The sequence below is a fragment of the Ctenopharyngodon idella genome, chromosome 16 (assembly GCF_019924925.1).
Source record: "Ctenopharyngodon idella isolate HZGC_01 chromosome 16, HZGC01, whole genome shotgun sequence".
In the NCBI taxonomy this organism is placed as follows: Eukaryota; Metazoa; Chordata; class Actinopteri; order Cypriniformes; family Xenocyprididae; genus Ctenopharyngodon; species Ctenopharyngodon idella.
In genome coordinates this window covers 19778781-19798030 of record NC_067235.1, presented here as the reverse complement: position 1 = coordinate 19798030, position 19250 = coordinate 19778781, and the positions used below count along the sequence as shown (strand labels likewise).

General features: G+C 36.7%; 1 protein-coding gene across 1 annotated transcript; it reads right to left on the bottom strand.

The window, feature by feature from the left end:
- Nucleotides 1–3847: 3847 nt before the first annotated feature.
- On the bottom strand, nt 3848–18652 carry cenpw (centromere protein W). The gene is made up of 3 exons (XM_051866391.1): nt 18413–18652; nt 9996–10109; nt 3848–4278 (listed from the first exon to the last, which is right to left on the bottom strand). Exons 1-3 carry the CDS (start codon nt 18497–18499, stop codon nt 4252–4254), a joined length of 228 nt encoding a protein of 75 aa, XP_051722351.1. The 5' UTR covers nt 18500–18652; the 3' UTR covers nt 3848–4251.
- Nucleotides 18653–19250: the final 598 nt, after the last annotated feature.

Genomic DNA, 19250 nt, shown 5'->3' with positions numbered 1-19250 from the left:
CAAAAACCGCAATGCCACAAAGGGTCAGCTTCTATGGCATCACCATTACGCTACTTCAGAGAGGGCATAAACAGCGTTTGGCTCCTGAAGCTGGTTTGGGCTGGGAAAGCAGAAGGACCATCTCCCCAAGAGGACCATACCCCATTGCAATGGCAGGAAGAGTTCCATTAGCTCAACGCTGCATGAGTCACAAAAACCTTAGGAGTTTGCAAAGACACACCAATAGTGTTAAGTTCCCTTTTATGGAGAACAAGGAAATTCTGAGAGAAAGAAGTATATGACATTTTCTTTGATAGACTCTGGACTCTGTGATGGAGCTGGTCCCTAATATGACTATATAAGACTCACATCTACACTCTCAGACAAAAAAGTACAGAAGCTGTCCCTGCGGCACTACCCTTTCAAAAATGTACTAACATGTACACTTTAGGTACTAATATGTACCGTTAAAATCACAATAAAAATCAAATTTGACAATTATCATTTTAAAATGGAATATTTAAGTATTTATTATAGATGATTTCTCTGTGCACATCATTATTTGTTTTAAATGCATGTGCCCACATAATCTTTAATCAAAATAACTTCCCCTCCCTTTTGCAGCAACATCTCTTCTCTTCTCTGAAGAAGTGTTTACTGGTGTGAAGCGTGAGGGTGGGACAACCTGTCAATCACATGAGATCACAGCAATAGAAAACCACAACGATCCAATCAATTCCCAGTGGACAAAATTGAGATCCACTCTACATTTTTTCTTGTTTGAAAAGCCATTTCACTTGGATATACATTACAATAGGGAAGAAAAGACTATTGCAACTTCCGTTTCATGCCAACTTTAAAGAACCAAAATGGACCATTTAGGGGTAAATAAGGTACAAAGGTGTACTTTTTTTTTTTAAAGGGTACCATCCCAGTGACAGCTTTTGCACCTTTTTTTCCTGAGAGTGTACCTCCTTAAATTTTTAGCCAGTTAATGGAAGAACTGTACGATACTCCTTTTCCACTGAAATGGTCCTGAAGCCGACGCTCAACCAAGAAATCTGGGAAGCTTTCTCAGAAAATGTCCGTTCCCACTTATTGTACTTTAGAAACAAGCATTGATGTAACCTTCCTATAAGCAAACACATTTACATAATGGTGGGAGGTTATTTATATAACAACACTGAAATTTGCTGGAGTAAAAAATTAAGTGCAGGCTGAAGTAGCTGTGCAGTGCAACAAAACAAAAGATGTTTTTTGTCAACTGAAAGGGCCAAATTTGGCCCCCAAGCTCTGACACCAGCACCCTGTCAGAAGAAAGAAGGATATGAATAAGTCACAACTAACTCTTCATTATGACCAAAGTTGAGACATTGCATACGTGACACTACTCCATATCCATAAATGATTAAAAAAGTAGCAAAAAGCCCAACAGATTCTATATAGCACCTAAACATTAAAAAAATCTAATAAAAAAAATAAAATAATAGTAGTAATAATAATAATACACCCCCAACACTTTATGGACGTTCTGGGCATACGGCTCTCTATGGACTGCGAGAAACGTCTTTAAATGATTAGTTCACTTCAGAATTCAAATTTCCTGATAGTTTACTAGCCCCCATGTCATCCAAGATTATAATGTCTTTCTTTCTTCAGTTGAAAAAAAATTAAGGTTTGAGGAAAACATTCCAGGACTTTTCTCCATATAGTGGACTTCAACGGCTACCAATGGGTTGAAGGTCCAAATTGCAGTTTCAATGCAGCTTCAAAGGGCTCTACATGATCCCAGCCGAGGAATAAGGTTCATATCTAGCGAAACGATCTGTCACTTTCTAAAAAAACAAAAACAAAATGTATATACTTTTTAACCACAAATGCTCATCTTGCACTGCTCTGCGATGTGCCACGCATTAAGTAATCACGTTGCAAAGGTCATGAGTGACGTAGGCGGAAGCCCCGATCCAGTGTCTACAAAGTGAATGTGCAAAGACTAAAGGCTTGTTTGGCACTGCGCAGACCAATCGGCGTATGCCATCAAAGTACCACGAGAGTGTTCGAGAGCATACGACTCCTTATGCTTTTGAATCGCTCTTGCTGTACTTTGATGTCATATGCCGATCAATCTGCACCTCGAACAAGCCTTAAGTCAAACAGCCAATCGGTCTGATTGTTTCACTAGATAAGACCCTTATTCCTCACCTGGGTTCATGTAGAACCATTTGAAGCTGCATTGAAACTGCAATTTGGAACCATTGAAGTCCACTATATGGAGAAAAATCCTGAAATGTTTTCCTCAAAAACCTTAATGTCTTTAAGACTGAAGAAAGAAAGACATGAACATCTTGGATGACATGAGGGTGAATAAATTATCAGGAAATTTTAATTCTGAAGTGAACTAATCCTGTAAGTGAAAAGTTTTATTTGCATGTTTGATATCTATTTTAACAGCATCCAGAGTAATAGACCATTTTTAAAGTATTTAGTGTAAATAAAAAAATAAAATAAAATAAAAAATGTCTACATGTTGGATGTATTCTCATTGTTGCCCTCTTCTGGTCATACATGACAAGGCTAATCATGATTGCTTTTTTTTTTTTTTTAGTCTGCTCCTGTCAAAGAGACAAACTACATTTCAAAGAGCATGATGATGAAAAAGTAGAAGAATAAACAGCACTCTTCCCGCTGTGAGGATGTAGATGGCTGAGGATGAACAGGATGAAGATGACATACATGAAAGATGAAGATAAGAGAGGTGGATTCAGAGGTCTGGAGAACATTCTAGACTGTTATCAACAGGCAACTCTTGTCAAAACTTAAAGGCGGGCAGAAAGTACAAACACTACACTGATCAATCCCTGGCAGTCCAATTAATTCTGACAGAAGGATTAGAGGAGGGTGATTCCCAGGTCACGTGATCATTGGTGGGATACACCCGAAAAGTGAGACCCAAACATTTACTTTCCTGTGGTCCTGGGGTCAGGTCAGGCCCTTTGGTCCCACACAACATGTAGCAGGAAGCATGGAACAGATGCAAGTACAGAACTGTCTGACACCTGAGGAGACCAATTTTATAGACACTACATACACTACTGTTCAAAAGTCTGGGGTCAGTAAAAGTTTTGTTTTTTGAAAGAAATAAATACTTTTATTCAGCAAGGACTTATTAAATTGATCAAAAGTGAAAGTAGAGTTTTACATTGTTACAAAAAATGTCTATTTCAAATAAATTCTGTTCTTTTTTACTTTCTATTCATCAAAATATCCTAAAAAAAAAAAAAAAAAAAATTATCACAGTTTCCACAAAAATATTAAGCAGCACAACGGTTTTCAACATTGATAATAATAAAAAGTGTTTCTTGATCATTAATGATTCCTGAAGAATCATGTGACACTGAAGACCAGAGTAATGATACTGAAAATTCAGCTTTGCCATCAATTTAAAAGAGATTAAAATTTTCACAATATTACTGTTTTTACTGTATTTTTGATCAAATAAATGCAATCTTGGTGAGACTTCTTTCAAAAACATTTAATAATCTTATCGACCCTAAACTTTTGAACGGTAGTGTATTTGTCAGAAACACTAAAGTTCATGTTCTTGACAGATTTCATGATATTTACCGAAGTATTTTCTTCGTCAGTTAGATTAAATTTGAAATGAAAATTACAAGATGTCTGTTTGATACTGTGTCAACACAGGAGAGCGAAATATCATCCGAGCGAACTTTCCTGCTAAAAACCTGCTTTCGTGAGCAGCCAGTGATAATGGTCCCAATGTTGTCAGTGGCCGAGAGCCAGATATCTTGTTGCTTTACAGAGCGAGGAAAGAAACACTGCATGGTTACTCAACCATGTGCTACCCAAGTTAAGTGGTACAAATTGTTTATTAACAGGTATTAAGTCATAATACGATCCAAAGCGATGAGGGACACATGTGTTGCTGTAGATATCTGGGCTAGATACTGTCTATCATTGTTTACACAAATCTTAAAAAGAAAACGTTCAACAGTCCTGAAGAAAAAATGATCATGGATTACAGCCTAATATCGGGCCCAACTTGAGATAAGGCAACATAAATTCCATCGTACACATAAAAAGCCCTAAGGTAATAATAGTAAAAGTAAAATGTTCATCTTTGACAATCCCAAATTTGTAGTGTGTTCCATACCATAGCTCACACATACTGAAGACTTTAAGCAAATTTTAGGTCACAGGGTCAATGCTGTTGAACAAACAAAGGGTTGTGATGGGGAGCTCCTGTCATCCATGTCATCCGCGTGTGCTCTTTAACAGTTTCTGTAACAAAGAGAAGAAATATAATTACTTTAGCAGGGGTCAGCACTGGAGGGGGAATCCCTGGCATGCGAGAAATAGCCTATTAATTTGTTTTATTTATGTATTTTAAAAAGGACTCTTGCTCCTGTATGTCAATCTAATTCTTGCAGTAATCCTTCCTCAGTTCTTAGCTATGAGATGAATTGGAAGCCAAACACTATTAAAGGGCGATGAAACGGCAATAGTCAACAAACTTCAGCATCACAAACCTCTGATCAGTTTGTGCAGCACTGCACTTTAATGCAAGTAAACCATTGTGCTTTGCATGGTTGATAGCCTAGGGTCTTGTTCAGCTTTTTGCTTTCTGGGAAATACTTGGAAGTTAACAGTGTTGGTGTGTTCATTCATACATGTGACCCTGGACCACAAAACCTTAAGTCTTAAGCCGCACGGGTATATTTGTAGCAATAGCCAACAATACATTGTATGGGTCAAAATTATTGATTTTTCTTTTATGCCAAAAATCATTAGGATATTAAGTAAAGATCATGTTTCATGAAGATATTTTGTAAATTTCCTACCATAAATATCAAAAACTTATTTTTGTGAGAGGATATGCATTGCTAAGGACTTCATTTGGACAACTTTAAAGGCGATTTTCTCAATATTTTGATTTTTTTGCACCCTCAGATTCCAGATTTTCAAATATTGTCCTATCCTAACAAACCATACATCAATGGAAAGCTTATTTATTTAGCTTTCAGATGTATACATCTTGAAGGGTGGATTCTGGAATCCACTGCCGCTTCCATACATATCTTTTGAGATATTAATTAACATTTATCTTTCTAAATATTACATTTTTTTAATGACTTCATCAACTTATGTTAAAGCATTTATTTTCCTTTTCAAACACTAGAAAATAATTTTGAATGTTGTCTGTACCTCTCACTGAGAGAAAAGTACAACTTATCAGTATGTTTTGGGAAAGTTTCCTACTCAGAGCAGAGCTCAGGCCAACTTCAACCTTGAAGAAGCTGTGAATCATGTGTATCTGTGTATGGGCGCTAAGTGTTCTGTGCAGGTCCTTTGGCAACTGGCACCCTGCTGGAGAGCAGACAGACGCCATGTCATGACTTAAACAGGACATCCAGTACCTAAATCCAGGGTCCCCTCGTTAGCATCCTGACAAATGGAGATATGCTTCTGACTATCTGTCCATGTGTGGAAGATTCCTAATCTTGTCTATTTTTCTTAGTCAATCAGAATCATTCAACCTGAAGTAATGACGTAGTTAGTTGACTCTGTTAGAGTATAATTGTTGTGGAAATGTGAATGTATGCAGAGCGGCCTACGAACTCTGTGTGAGACTTGAAGCTGGCTTCTGCTGATAAAAACGGCAACCTATTCTTCAGTAAAATTTTCTTCAATTTATTTTTTTAAACTCTGACTCCGGGTTTTTATTCAACATATCTGGTCTTTAACTGTAAAATTCCCATACAATCCCAATTTCAAAAAAGTTGACCCTTATAAGTGGTTTTGTGATCCAGGGTCACATGTACATATGGGTGGGTGTATATGTGTGTGCAAATTAGCGCTGTCAATCGATTAAAAAAAAATTAACTATTTAATCGCACATTTTCTGTAGTTAATTATGATTAATCGCACCTTAAAACTAAAGATTAATATTTTATTATAATAATTTCACATTTAATCTCCAAATGAATGTAGAAACAACATAAAGACAGTATATTTTAAATATTTGATCTAACGTGTACGAAATATACAGAATCAAAGCAGTTATCAAACACTTTATAGTCTTCACTGCATAATTTAGATTAAAATAAGAAAATGTAAAGCTACAAAAGTTAATTAAGAGCAGTGAGTGATTTTCTTTTGTTCTTTGATTAACATTAAAAGCAGACTGTAGCAGGTTTATTAGGCTGCTATCACTTTAAGACTTGCTGCACATGATGCGGATCGGCATCCTTTTCTCACAACTCTTTGTGTTCATTAGACTTCATTTGGTTTAAAAGCATTTGCATTAATAAGAGTGTGATCATATAATGTAACACTTTGTATTTATATATTTGATCATATTATATATTATTAAAAATGAAATATATAAATATGTATATATTTTAAGATATATACTTTTTTCTATGGATGAACTGAAATATATATACTTGTGTATGGATTCAATGTATTTACAGTGAAACTAAAATACAAAAAAAAAAAATGCACTTCATGTTAGAGGTACTACTAATAAGCCTATATCGTGTGGTAACACCCAGTTTCCCAGTCACGCCCCCATTTTTTCCCCCTCAAATTCCCACTTTCCATGGCAGAGCTCTACATTACACACCTGTTTTCAGAGGCGGCCATGCTGAACCAGTCTGCGCCTGAACTCTGTAAAGCGTGTAATTCCTAACATGTTTAGTTGTGACAGGCCATCATGACTTCTTGATTTGGAACAAGCATAGCATTTTTCATGCCCCTGCTGCTCAAGTGCATCTGTACAAGGAGCACTCTGCACACAATTACATCTTAATCAAATAAGCTGCCTTCCCTCGTCAAAATAAACGCAGCCCGATGACTCAAAATTGGCCGGATCTCTGTTCAGTGTTATTGTGACTCATTTGATGTGGTGCCCTGTTCAAATCTATAGCGCTGGAGAAAAAATATCCATCAAAGGGGCAGTTGCAAGATGATGTAGCTGGATTCCGGCTGCAATACGAGCGTGTTCATTTGCTGCCTTAATTCCTTTTTCAGGTCATGAAGGTCCTGAACTTCAAAACAATAGATGAATAAATAAATAAAAAATACAGGAGATTCAGCTGGGCCTAATCTATAGTAAAACACTATATCTAAACTAAATCCAACAGCAATCAACACTAAGCATGGACTGCATTCACGATTAAACTTCAAACGCATGCTTTCATACCTGAAAATTTAGTCTGTTAAAAATGTCTAATCATTTTAGTGTGAATTTCACTAAGCCCATCAAGATCATGTACAGGTCAAAACAATGTGTCAGTGGAAAAAAATTGTAATGTTCCTAAAATTAGACTTGAATTCTTTACCGAAAATATAATTTTGTCTTTTTTTGACCTGTAATTGGACCGGTGAGTGGGAGTGTGTTTTTCTGCGATTTTGTACTGATTTGTTTAAAACAAAATTCCATGCACTCCAGCATGGTGTTTAAAGTCATATTAAAATCTATCGTAATCAGCACAGGGGTGCACACAGCTGCCAATTCCTTCCCATTTGTGAGTGTTGATGTGAACTCATCCAGTCTCACTCTAAAAAAAAACTGCACTGGTATCAGACCTAGAGATAAGCTGCCATTCACATAATGTATCTCTTGGCAGTTTACTAACGACCAAATTGATTGCTGTAATACATACTGTTGAGAAGATCAATAGGGCGGCCACGGGTGACATCTGCTAACAATGCAGCCTGATTAAATTAATATGCATTGGAAACCTAACCCTGCCAATCTCAGGTACCCACTGTGCTTGTTAGAGAACATCACTGCCTCAACAACACATTGTTGGACCTCAGGCTAAAATAAATCAATTGAAGTCTAAAGGAGGGAAGTTGGAATAGTTCAACGGCACACAGACCAGAGATAAAAGAAGTCACTTTCCAAACTTTACAAAATAATAAATGCAACTAAATGTTTACATAAGAGACCTACACTCACAGAACAAAGGTTCAAGAACAAATATGTGGATAGTCCTCTATCCAAGCAGCATATTTTGTGCATAAGATCATGATTAAAGATATACACAGTATATGCATGAAAAGACAATTTTAACATCATTTGAAAGTCGCGCCTTGAAAATGAAAAATAAATGCTACTAAAATGCTTTCAAAATAAATTATATAATAATAATAATAATAATAATAATAAATATAAAACAAAATGTAGTAATTAATTAGGGATGCACCGATACCACTTTTTCCAGAACAAGTCTGATACGGTACAATACTTTTATTTTTAGTACTTGCCGATACAGAGTACCGATACCTGTGTTTTCATTGCATTTAAAAATATTGGGCAAAGAAACTGAAAGATTATGAATCAAATTAGCTTAACAAATAGATATTTCCATGTCAAATTATGCCTGTTAAAATGTATTGTAGGAGCTACTGTTACTTTCACTGTTCATATTATTGCTCTATCATATTTTTTTTTTTAAATTTTAATAGCACAGAGAATATTTAAAGCTACTCCAGCAGGGCTCAATTAGTCAAGAGCAGTGAGTGATTTTCTCTTTGACTTTTGTTGTTAGATTAAAGGCCGGGACACACCAACCCAACGTCAAAGAACTAGCGGCAACGAAAGCCGACTGTGTTGTCGCCTCACGTCGGGGAAAAAAATGTGTGTTTGAACACACTAAAAGAACTTCAGCCAACTGTCAACTAGCACGCACGTTCTGCGCCTGCGTATAAAGGAGATAACTGTCTATTTAAGCAGATATATTTGTCTAAAAATATCCATCAAAGGGGCAGTTGCAAGATGATGTAGCTGGATTCTGGCTGCAATACGAGCGTGTTCATTTGCTGCCTTAATTCCTTTTTCAGGTCATGAAGGTCCTGAACTTCAAAACAATAGATGAATAAATAAATAAAAAATACAGGAGATTCAGCTGGGCCTAATCTATAGTAAAACACTATATCTAAACTAAATCCAACAGCAATCAACACTAAGCATGGACTGCATTCACGATTAAACTTCAAACGCATGCTTTCATACCTGAAAATTTAGTCCGTTAAAAATGTCTAATCATTTTAGTGTGAATTTCACTAAGCCCATACAGATCATGTACAAAAAAAATGTGTGTTTGAACATACTAAAAGAACTTCAGCCAACTGTCAACTAGCACGCACGTTCTGCGCCTGCGTATAAAGGAGATAACTGTCTATTTAAGCAGATATATTTGTCTATATTTGTCATTCAAAAAGGGAAAGCGAAACTAAGACTGCATGCATACAAACCATAAACAAAGCAGTTCAGACATAACCGAATATGTTTCACAAGGATACTTGCCTATATGGACATTTTGACATAATTTTGTGTGAATTTGTCCGTTCAAGCGCAAGAAGATATGAAAGAGAGCTCAATTTAATAATTTGAGTGCTGTCTGAGAGGCAGCTTTCTTGGTGTAGGCGTCGGATGTTTGCACACAGAAAACTTCTTGAAAACGTCATGTGATTACTGTACCGTCTTCCTGTAATGTAGGGAAATACTCATTATACATAAATCATGTAACAGTTCATGTTTTTACTTGCACATAGGATTTAGTTTTAATTCAAATGACACATATGTGCTGAGTGAACGATCAGCAATCAAGAACATGCAACAGAAGTGAGCACACTCTCTCTTTACTGTCAGTTAACCTTTGTAACATGCTCCTTATATTACTTTTTAATCTATTACCATTTCCGACCAAACTACAAACTTTCCAGTGATGTCTGTGAAAAAGGGATGTGTGCTCGACAAGCTTGTGCGTCTATGCCGCTGCGAGTTCAATCCACCCTGCATTTCACATATAGGCAGCTATAGCGGTATCGGTGCATCCCTAGTAGTAATAGTAATAAAATCTACAATATAAATTTATAATACACATATTTGCAAACAAAATAATAAAATATGTAGTATCAGCTACAAAGAGCTAATGCAGTTAATAGGCCTCTTAATTTGGCTTAATTATTATGGTGGTGCTGGATACCTTTGCGACAGCTCTGACGTGGTGAACTTTGATGGTTGCTGATTTCTCCTCAAAGGCCTTCACCTTGGACTCCTCTGCTAGACGATGCAGGACAATCAGGAGGTTGAGCTGGGCCTGTGGACACAAAAAAGAAAAACCAATTACTAGTTAATTAATTTGTTATTTAGCTGACACTTATGTAAAGTAAATTACAGTACACTTATATAGTCTAAGCCCATGGATCAATCTAGGGTTAAGTGCTTTCTCAGGGACCACAGTATTGAACATGGAATACACTGAGAACAAATGTTAATTGCTAATTATTTTATTAACAATGTTTTAATTTGTCGAGATGTATAAAATAATGTTTGTAGAATTTCCAGACTGCAAATTATTGCACAAATGACCTTTATAACTCAAGATATACAAGCAAAGGCAGAAAACATATCAGTTTCCTTTAACCAAAAACGCTACTAAAACTAAGCCAGAGCTAAAAAGAACCACAATGCTTGAGTGATGGACAACCATGTAATCACTTCAAGAGGCTCTTAGTGACTTGCCGCACAAAAGGCCAAACGCTTGGAGTCAAGAGGACCATTCAATGTTTTGAGCGACTCGAGTGAATATCACACTCCGTTGTTCCACCAGGTGTAGTATGCTGCAGCTTGCCCTATACCTGTGCATGGATTAACAGATAAGTACCACAGTAAAGGAGGATTATGTTACAGGAACTGCTAGGCAGGTCCAACAGGAGAAGGGGGGTGTCCGAGAAAGATAAATCTTCCAGCCCTCCCCAAAGTCAAGGGCCCTTGTGCAACCTTGTTGGATTAGACCAGGAAATTGTTTCATTTTCAGCACTTCATCAGTCTTAGTGCATCTTGTCACGAGATGCTGAAAGGAGGTCTGCACTTGGGGACTGATTACAGATCAGCCTTGAGCTCAAATTGGGTTTACGTATTTAAAATCAGCACTACTTGTGCAGGAACATGTGCTTACATGACAACATTGTACTCTACATACAACAATAAGATCCAGAGAAATAAAGACAAAGAAATGTAATTTCACTCTGTGAATCTAGTTCAACATACAGATGTGTCGTCATTGTGTCTTTCTCTTGCCAGGGTTACCATCATTAAAACGGTATTGGTGGTTATGAATCACATAGAAGCCATGTGTATGAATATTCAATATAGGCAGATCACATGGCCCTGCTTTTGAGTGTACAATACATCAAAAATCAAAATATTTTTATATTATTGAGCATTTAGACAATACAACTTGTTACATGTCATTTCATACTTGCCATTTGCCTTTAAGTTACTGCTGAATGATGGCAAAAGTAATCTAAATATTAAAAGGCCATTAAAGACAACGTCAATAATAAATATCCAATATCAGCCAATAATATATAATGTTTTCAACTCTCTAACTGACCCTTAGAACTGAACTGTCTGTTTTGCTACTGTACCTTTAAGACTTCTAACATAATATTGATGATTTCTGGCCTGTTTTTACAGCTTAGTTTTCATAAACTGACAGAGTGAACTGGGGAAGGAGCTTCATAATAACAAAATTCATAATAGAAAGACATTCATAATAACAAAATGTGAAACCTATTTCCTGCACCTTCACCTCCACTGTGGTCTGTGTACTGCAACAAGCTGCTAGAGAGAAAGTTCTGTATATCATCTCCTGCACTTTCATTCTGTCTAAAAACACGCATACACAAATGAAACAAGTGACCAGATCCGCTGAACCATATCCAGCTAGTTTTCCTAATGATTTCAGCTGAAAAAAGGCAGCACTCCTTGTGCATCTACACGACAGCCATTTGGATGTAATTTAAATCTATTAATACCTCATTTTCATAATTGTGGGTCATCTCTGGGGCGTCTGAATACTTCTCCAACAGCTGGTCTTGAGAGCGTTTTCGAGAAGGAAACTGAGAAGACCAGGTTTCCCCTGTGCCAGAGGCTTTGCCAAAACATAACGACCGGGCTGAACTGATTACAGCGGAGGCCGTTTCTACTGCCTCGCGCAGACACGAAAAGCACATGGAATCCACACCGAGGGCAAAGGAGTATAGAGAAAACCAGCCTGAGCAGCATTAGGAACATTAAACAGAGACCTGCAGAGCAGACGACGTCACACTATCCAAATGCGATCTGTCCGAAAGCGTTATAAGAACAAGATGAATCTGGATTTGCAGTTCCTGAAGGAAATCTCTTTGCTTAGACAGCAGCAAAAGAATAGTGTTAAAGCTTCAAGTAAGCAAAAGTTTTAAGGCTATAGTCCACACTGCCAGACAGGATAACAAACTGATCCAATAAAACCAACAACTATTAGCTATCAGGGATGCACTGAGATTAAAACTCTGGCTGATACCGGTAGTTATGCAGGTTATGGCTGATAAACCATTATTGAAAAAAGGCCAATATTAAAATTATATAACATTTTGTCTAAATAATATCTAAAATCAATCATTAAAGTTTACATTATAATACTGTGATGCCTAAAATTACTTGTAGAGTATAAATGGATATTGGATATTCATTTTGAGATTTGCTAAAAATTTCCATTTAACAGTAATAATAAATTATTAGTATTTATTTTTAAAAAATGACTAAATAATAGAATAAATAAGCACCCACAATTCAATCCAGTGCTGAGTCTGCTGACAAATAGGGGTGTAACAATATATGTCACAATATATCGCAATGCAAAAATGCAACATGTATCGTGGATACTATAGTGACAATATGTATTGTGTATAGGTCACCCAAACTGAAAATTCAAGATTTACAGAGTTTTAGTGTCAGTACTACAGTGCTCAGCGTAAATGAGTACACCCCCTTTGAAAAGTAACATTTTAAACAATATCTCAATGAACACAAAAACAATTTCCAAAATGTTGACAAGACTAAGTTTAATATAACATCTGTTTAACTTATAACATGAAAGTAAGGTTAATAATATAACTTAGATCACACATTTTTCAGTTTTACTCAAATTAGGGTGATGCAAAAATGAGTACACCCCACAACAAAAACTACTACATCTAGTACTTTGTATGGCCTCCATGATTTTTAATGACAGCACCAAGACTTTTAGGCATGGAATGAACAAGTTTGCGACATTTTGCAACATCTATCTTTTTCCATTCTTCAAGAATGACCTCTTTTAGAGACTGGATGCTGGATAGAGAGTGATGCTCAACTTGTTTCTTCAGAATTCCCCAAAGGTGTTCGATTGGGTTCAGATCAGGAGACATACTTGGCCACTAAATCACTTTCACCCTGTTCTTCTTCAGAAATCCAACAGTGGCCTTAGATGTGTGTTTAGGATCATTGTCATGTTGGAAAAGTGCACAACAACAAAGGGCACGGAGTGATGGTAGCATCTTCTCTTTTTGTATAGAGCAGTACATCTGTGAATTCATGATGCCATCAATGAAATGCAGCTCCCCGACACCAGCGGCACTCATGCAGCCCCACATAAGGACACCACCATGTTTCACTGTAGGCACCATGCATTTTTCTTTATATCCCTCACCTTTGCGATGCCATACAGTTTTGAAGCCATCAGTTCCAAAAACATTTATCTTGGTCTCATCACTCCAGAGTATAGAGTCCCAGTAGTCTTCATCTTTGTTAACATGGGCCCTAGCAAACTCTAGGTGGGTTTTTTTGTGCCTGGGCTTTAGGAAAGGCTTCTTTCGTGGACGGCACCAATATTTTTATTCTGGTGTCACTGTGCATTGGGTTACCAAGACCAAGACCAAGCCTATTCATTTCCACCCCCAATGTAATACCAAATTTTAATCAACAGTACATTTTTTTGTTAACCTTTTACCATATGTCTTGGAGTATCGCAATAATTTCATATATTGTGTTTAGTATTGTGATATGTATCAAATCATGACATAAGGGTATCAGTACACCCCTACTGACAAATAAAAAAACTGAATTAAAATGTCCCCATAATAGCTAATTAATAAATACAACAAAGAAAAGTCCAATCTCAATTCAGTATTCAAATAAATGCAACAAAGAAGACCAACAGCAACTCGTGCCGAAACTTCTAGAGACAAATCAATTTTAACAATGCAAGATTTTCAATTTCTTAAAAAGTTTAAAATAAAAACTAAAAATAGCGCACCTAAAGTGAAATTATCTACCAAAAAACAAACAAAAAAAAAACACGTTTTGAATGAGCCTGTATGTTACACGTTGTGAGACAAACAACTGCAGAGCACAAATTCGAAATATTCACCTCAGATTCAACAGACCATAATTTGCATTTATCAGCTCTTCAATAAACACTTTTGAATAACCTGCAACCACAAACTTCAGCTCAGTCGCTCTCAGGAACCCATCATCCGATCACAGTACACAAGCCAGGCACAACATCTAATGACTTGTTGTGAAAATGCCGGGAGCTCTTGGCCTGGGCCTCCAAAAAAGACCCTTGATTTTCCACACTTTCCCAGAGTTCCTTAACACTAGGGAGGAAATGTTGCTGTCAGGGGGCAAAAGTGGGTCTACGGTTTAGGAGGAGGTCTGGAAAAAGAAAACAGACACTTTCACAGCTTCCTTGCAGGATGCAGCTGATTATTTTCGTGTTCAATCAACCATCAAATGCAGCATAGGCTATCTCAGTTCAGCAGGGGGAACAAAGCGCTGTCTTAAGCCACTGCTCCACCCAGCAGGACACACTTATAAACAGGAGAGATGAAATAGTATGACTGGGATAATTTCACAAGCTGTTTCGGTGCTTATGGAGTAAGATCTGATGCAGGAGACAGAAAATTTGAGCCTAAGCACATTTGATAGGGCACAGAATGATTCAGGAAAAAGCCGTCAAGGTGATTGTCATAGTTTACTGGAAATCTGCATCTGAAGTTTCTGAGGAAAGTGAACAATTATTCCCGTGATTGTTTTACAGTTCAAATCAGTGGGTGTAAACACCTCTGTTTCTAATTTGCCATTTTGACATCTACTCTACCAGCTTATTTAAGCTAACTAAGGCCTAAAATTGCCTCTGTAAATTATATAAATAACTGCAGTACACATTATTCTGTTTTCTACAGAATGATTGTTTGACTTCAATGTCTGTCTGTTCCTCAAAAACACACCAAGCTATCAAATGGCTTCAGAAGACTTAGAATATAGAATCAGATTTTAATAAAAGGGTTAATTCACCCAAAAATGAAAATTCTGTCATTAATTACTCACCCTCATGTCATTCCAAACCTGTCAAGGCTGTAACCATGTCTTGAACATTGGGCGGGACCATTTTTTTTTTTATAATGAAGCATAAAGAAACAAAACGAAATTGTTGCTAATACAATGCTATATCAGATATGTACAATAACAACTGTAGAAAAACAAATAACATTACGATGTCCAGAAATCAATTTCAATTGTACATTGAGAACTCACGTTTAATGTGATAGTTTCATAATACAATATATTGTTAGTTCCAAGATTCTTCAATTTAGTGAATAAATATATAAATCCGCAATTAATATCAGATTTCTCTGGTCTACTGGTAGAATTTTTGTTAACATTATCAGAGGTTGCATGTTCTAATCCACCCTCGCATAGTTTTTTTTTTTTTTTTCCCCCTCCTCATTAAGATCAAAGATGTCCATCAATGGTGGTATATCAAGAGCAGGGACATGTTTGTGTGCATTTGTTTTGTGATTTTATCGGAAAAATAGAACCTCTGCAACGGCGTTAAACTATCGATTGACCCGCCCGTCTGTGCTGTGAAGACTCTGCACACGAGCAAAAAGAGAACGTAAACCCCACCTACTTTTTAATTTGATTGGCCATCTCAATCATTTTGACATTGACAAGCGTTCTGCTGAGGCAGACCAGACTAAAAATGTAACTTTTAAACCTTTTTGTCATCCTAACAACATGCATAGTGCTGTAATGAAGTGCAGCAGAGCAGTGCAAGAATTTCAAAAATTGGGGGGGACGATTTGGCCATTTCTAATTATTGGGGGGGACTTGTCCCCCTCAATGTCTATGGTGGTTACGGCCCTGAAACCTGTAAGACCTTCATTCATCTTCAGAACACAAATTAAGATATTATTGATGAAATTTCAGAGCTTTCTGACCTCCCTATACTAAGCAATGTCATAACAAATTTCAAGGCCCAGAAAAATAGTAAAAACATTGTTAAAATAGTCCATGTGACTACAATGGTTCAACGTTAATGTTATGAAGCAACGAGAATACGTTTTGTGCGCAAAAACAAAAACTGGGTCATTTGTTTGTGAATCAGACTACACTGATCATGTTGCATGTTTTTGAGTGAAGCACAAAAAAAAAAAAAAAAAAAAAAAAAAAAAAAAGGAATTGTGATTCTTAAAAATGTTTTCTTATCACAGTACATTCAGAATGCAATCTCACAATTTAATAAAACATTTTTTCCCCCCGTAAGACTATAGATTCAATATCAGAGCCAGAAATACTTGTAGGTCTACAGTGAACCAAGACTAACAGCTTAATGGGAAAGCCAAAAACACAATCATAGCTTGACCAACAATTACAAGCAAAATGCGAAGGGCCTTATTAGAAATTTTGCCATTAAAAGCTCAGGAAACCAGATCAAACCGGTACATATTCATAGGACGGTAAAAAAGGGAACCTTTCTTTTATTTTTTCCTGCATTTTCCTTTTAGTTTAATGGATGGATTAGACCCCTGTAAAGCAGAGCACCTTTCAGGCGGCTTTTACATCCCCACCTCCAGTCTCCATAAAGTGAGACCAGCTGCAATGGACCTTTAATTAGGACCCTGTTAGTGCACGGACATCCTACACACACATACACACGCAAGCACACACACACACACGCACCGTACAATCAACCATGTACAGTGCCTCTCAACTTAAAAACAACGGATAAGCAATTCCCCTATTCCCATGAAAAACACTAGGCAAACTTGCCGAGAGGCAAACCTCAATCAACCTAAACCACCAGACTCCCCTTTTGAAAATAGAAGTTCCTTTTAATCATCATGAGCTATGAAGTGGTCAGTATCAAGCAATCAAAGAGGCGGCATGCGACATTGCTATACATCTATTGCATGTAACAACATTTACAGTGGCCACTTCATGTGATGATGCATAAAACAAATTGGTTTCATCAGGGCTACTCGGATATAAAACGTTAAACAAATGTAAACATCTGGGGCCAAGTTCCTTAAAATAAAACCATCTTCAAAAGTCACAACATGGTGGTTTGGTTTTAATGGTTTGTCTGCCCATTTGTGGTTTCCTGATCCTAGAATAAGATCTTTTGCTAAGTGACAAGACGGGCAAGAACTTTAAACTGGTGGCAAACAAGTCATTACTGTCGGAGCCATGGTCTTGCAGTTGCAAATGCTCTGACATATGGAGGTCATGGAGATGATGTGAGAATGAATATGGCTGGCGTCATTTCCCAGTCACACTCCACATAATAAAAATGGGGAAAAAAACAAAGCTTTAGAAACTATGAGATAAATAACTTATGACGCTTATTATCTGCTTAAAAAGTGTATAGACTATGAAAGTTACGATCTGCATGTGGCTGGTTGGAAGAGAGCAGTGCTTCCTGATTTTTGCATAATAATGCAAATGAGCAATAAAATGAGTCAGACTAATGCTGCATTAAACATTTAAATTCACCACCATATGAAAATCACTACTTTAGGAAACACTACTTTATGAGCTTCGTCATAATGAGGTCTGCAAAAAGAGAACATGAAAGGAGCCCACGGCGCCACATGTATCCACCTCATTCACATTAGCTGTATTCCTTTCCTTAAACAGACTAGCCCATGCTATAAGCTATATATAAAGTGTTTGTTCCAAATCATTAAGTAGTTTACCCACTAATGTCTGGTAAAGTCTAGTGGCAGATCTGAGAGGGAAACTCTCAGAAAAAAAAAGAAAAGAAAAGAAAAATCTCGCCATACATAAAAAATGATCAAAACAAACATTTCACAGTAACCTGTAAACGTTCATTGTAATATACAATGTTATAAAGAGGTTTTTAATCTTTCAAAAGACAAAAACAACAAAACTGTTTCTACTTAATGACAACCTATGGCTGTTTCTCAAAATCTACGGTGCTCCCTACCTAGACAGCATTATTAGGCTTCATAAGGGCTGTTTGAAACGTTCCGAGCTTCCTAAAATGCTGCCTACGTAGGCAGCTTACTAGATTTTGAAACACAGACCTAGATAACACGGACATACAACTCTACCCTAACAAGTAGCCTACATAAGAAACAGGCACTATTCTGTCTACACAACAACCGCATAATAGTACACGTGACAGCTAAATTACTCATTTGACTAATCTGTAATCATATTTCCAGGTGAATATGACACGAGCGTTTGTACGGAGGAAACTGGTGTGGTTCATTTTCATCAACTCACCATCAAGTCCGCGTTTTTTCCTATCCGTATATTAGCATTCTTCTTCATATGGAACTTCAGGGCTGCTCTCGGTGCTTTCTTTGACATGTTTTGGCTGCTTGAAGTCGTTAGTTTACGGATTTGAAGATCGAAACTAAAGCTAGCGTCAGTTTGTTTTGGTTGTATTCAAAATAACGCGCGTTTCACTACCGGCTCCAGATGATGACGTATAAAGAGCTCAGTGGTCCCTCTCGCCAGCACGTGCTGCGTGCGCGTTTACACGGATCAGAGGGAGCAATTGGATCACTTGAGTTGAAAGTTAGGAATCCTGATATTTCTTTGAAAGTTGAGAATGCAATTCAGGGTTTTACATGTGTTTCGTAAATTTAGTCAGTCTTGTTTTAACCTTTTTTTTTTTTTTTTTTAGATCAATCTAGAGAGTGTAACAAGAGTGTCATTATGAACTTTTATTACTCAAATAATTGCAAATTACTTTATTGTCATAGCTTCAAAACAAAACATGCTAGTAATGGTAATAAAAAATAATATATATATATATATATATATATATATATATATATATATATATATATATATATATATATAACCCATATAAAATACAGTACAGGAGAATAAAATAAACATTTGACAAGACATAACAAAGTATCTGTAGATCAGACTTCTTTCCCTTCTTGTCATCCCCTTCTTTTTCAGGTGTATGCTACTTTCGTTTTTGTCCCCTGAGCTCAAAGAATGTAAAACAGCTGCAAAGCATTTGTTGAATTAAAAATAAATTAATATATAAGATGGAGCTGAACCATTGCCAGAACTTTAAGTCCATTTTAATGGCAATGTTTTA

Bases quoted from the DNA above. Each gene is read 5' to 3' on its own strand.
- cenpw (XM_051866391.1), bottom strand. From the start codon at position 18,499: ATGTCAAAGAAAGCACCGAGAGCAGCCCTGAAGTTCCATATGAAGAAG. The intron at 10,110-18,412 runs GTGAGTTGATGA...TTGTGTCCACAG, and splicing joins GAAAAAACGCGGACTTGATG to GCCCAGCTCAACCTCCTGAT. The intron at 4,279-9,995 runs GTATCCAGCACC...TCTTTGTTACAG, and splicing joins ACGTCAGAGCTGTCGCAAAG to AAACTGTTAAAGAGCACACG.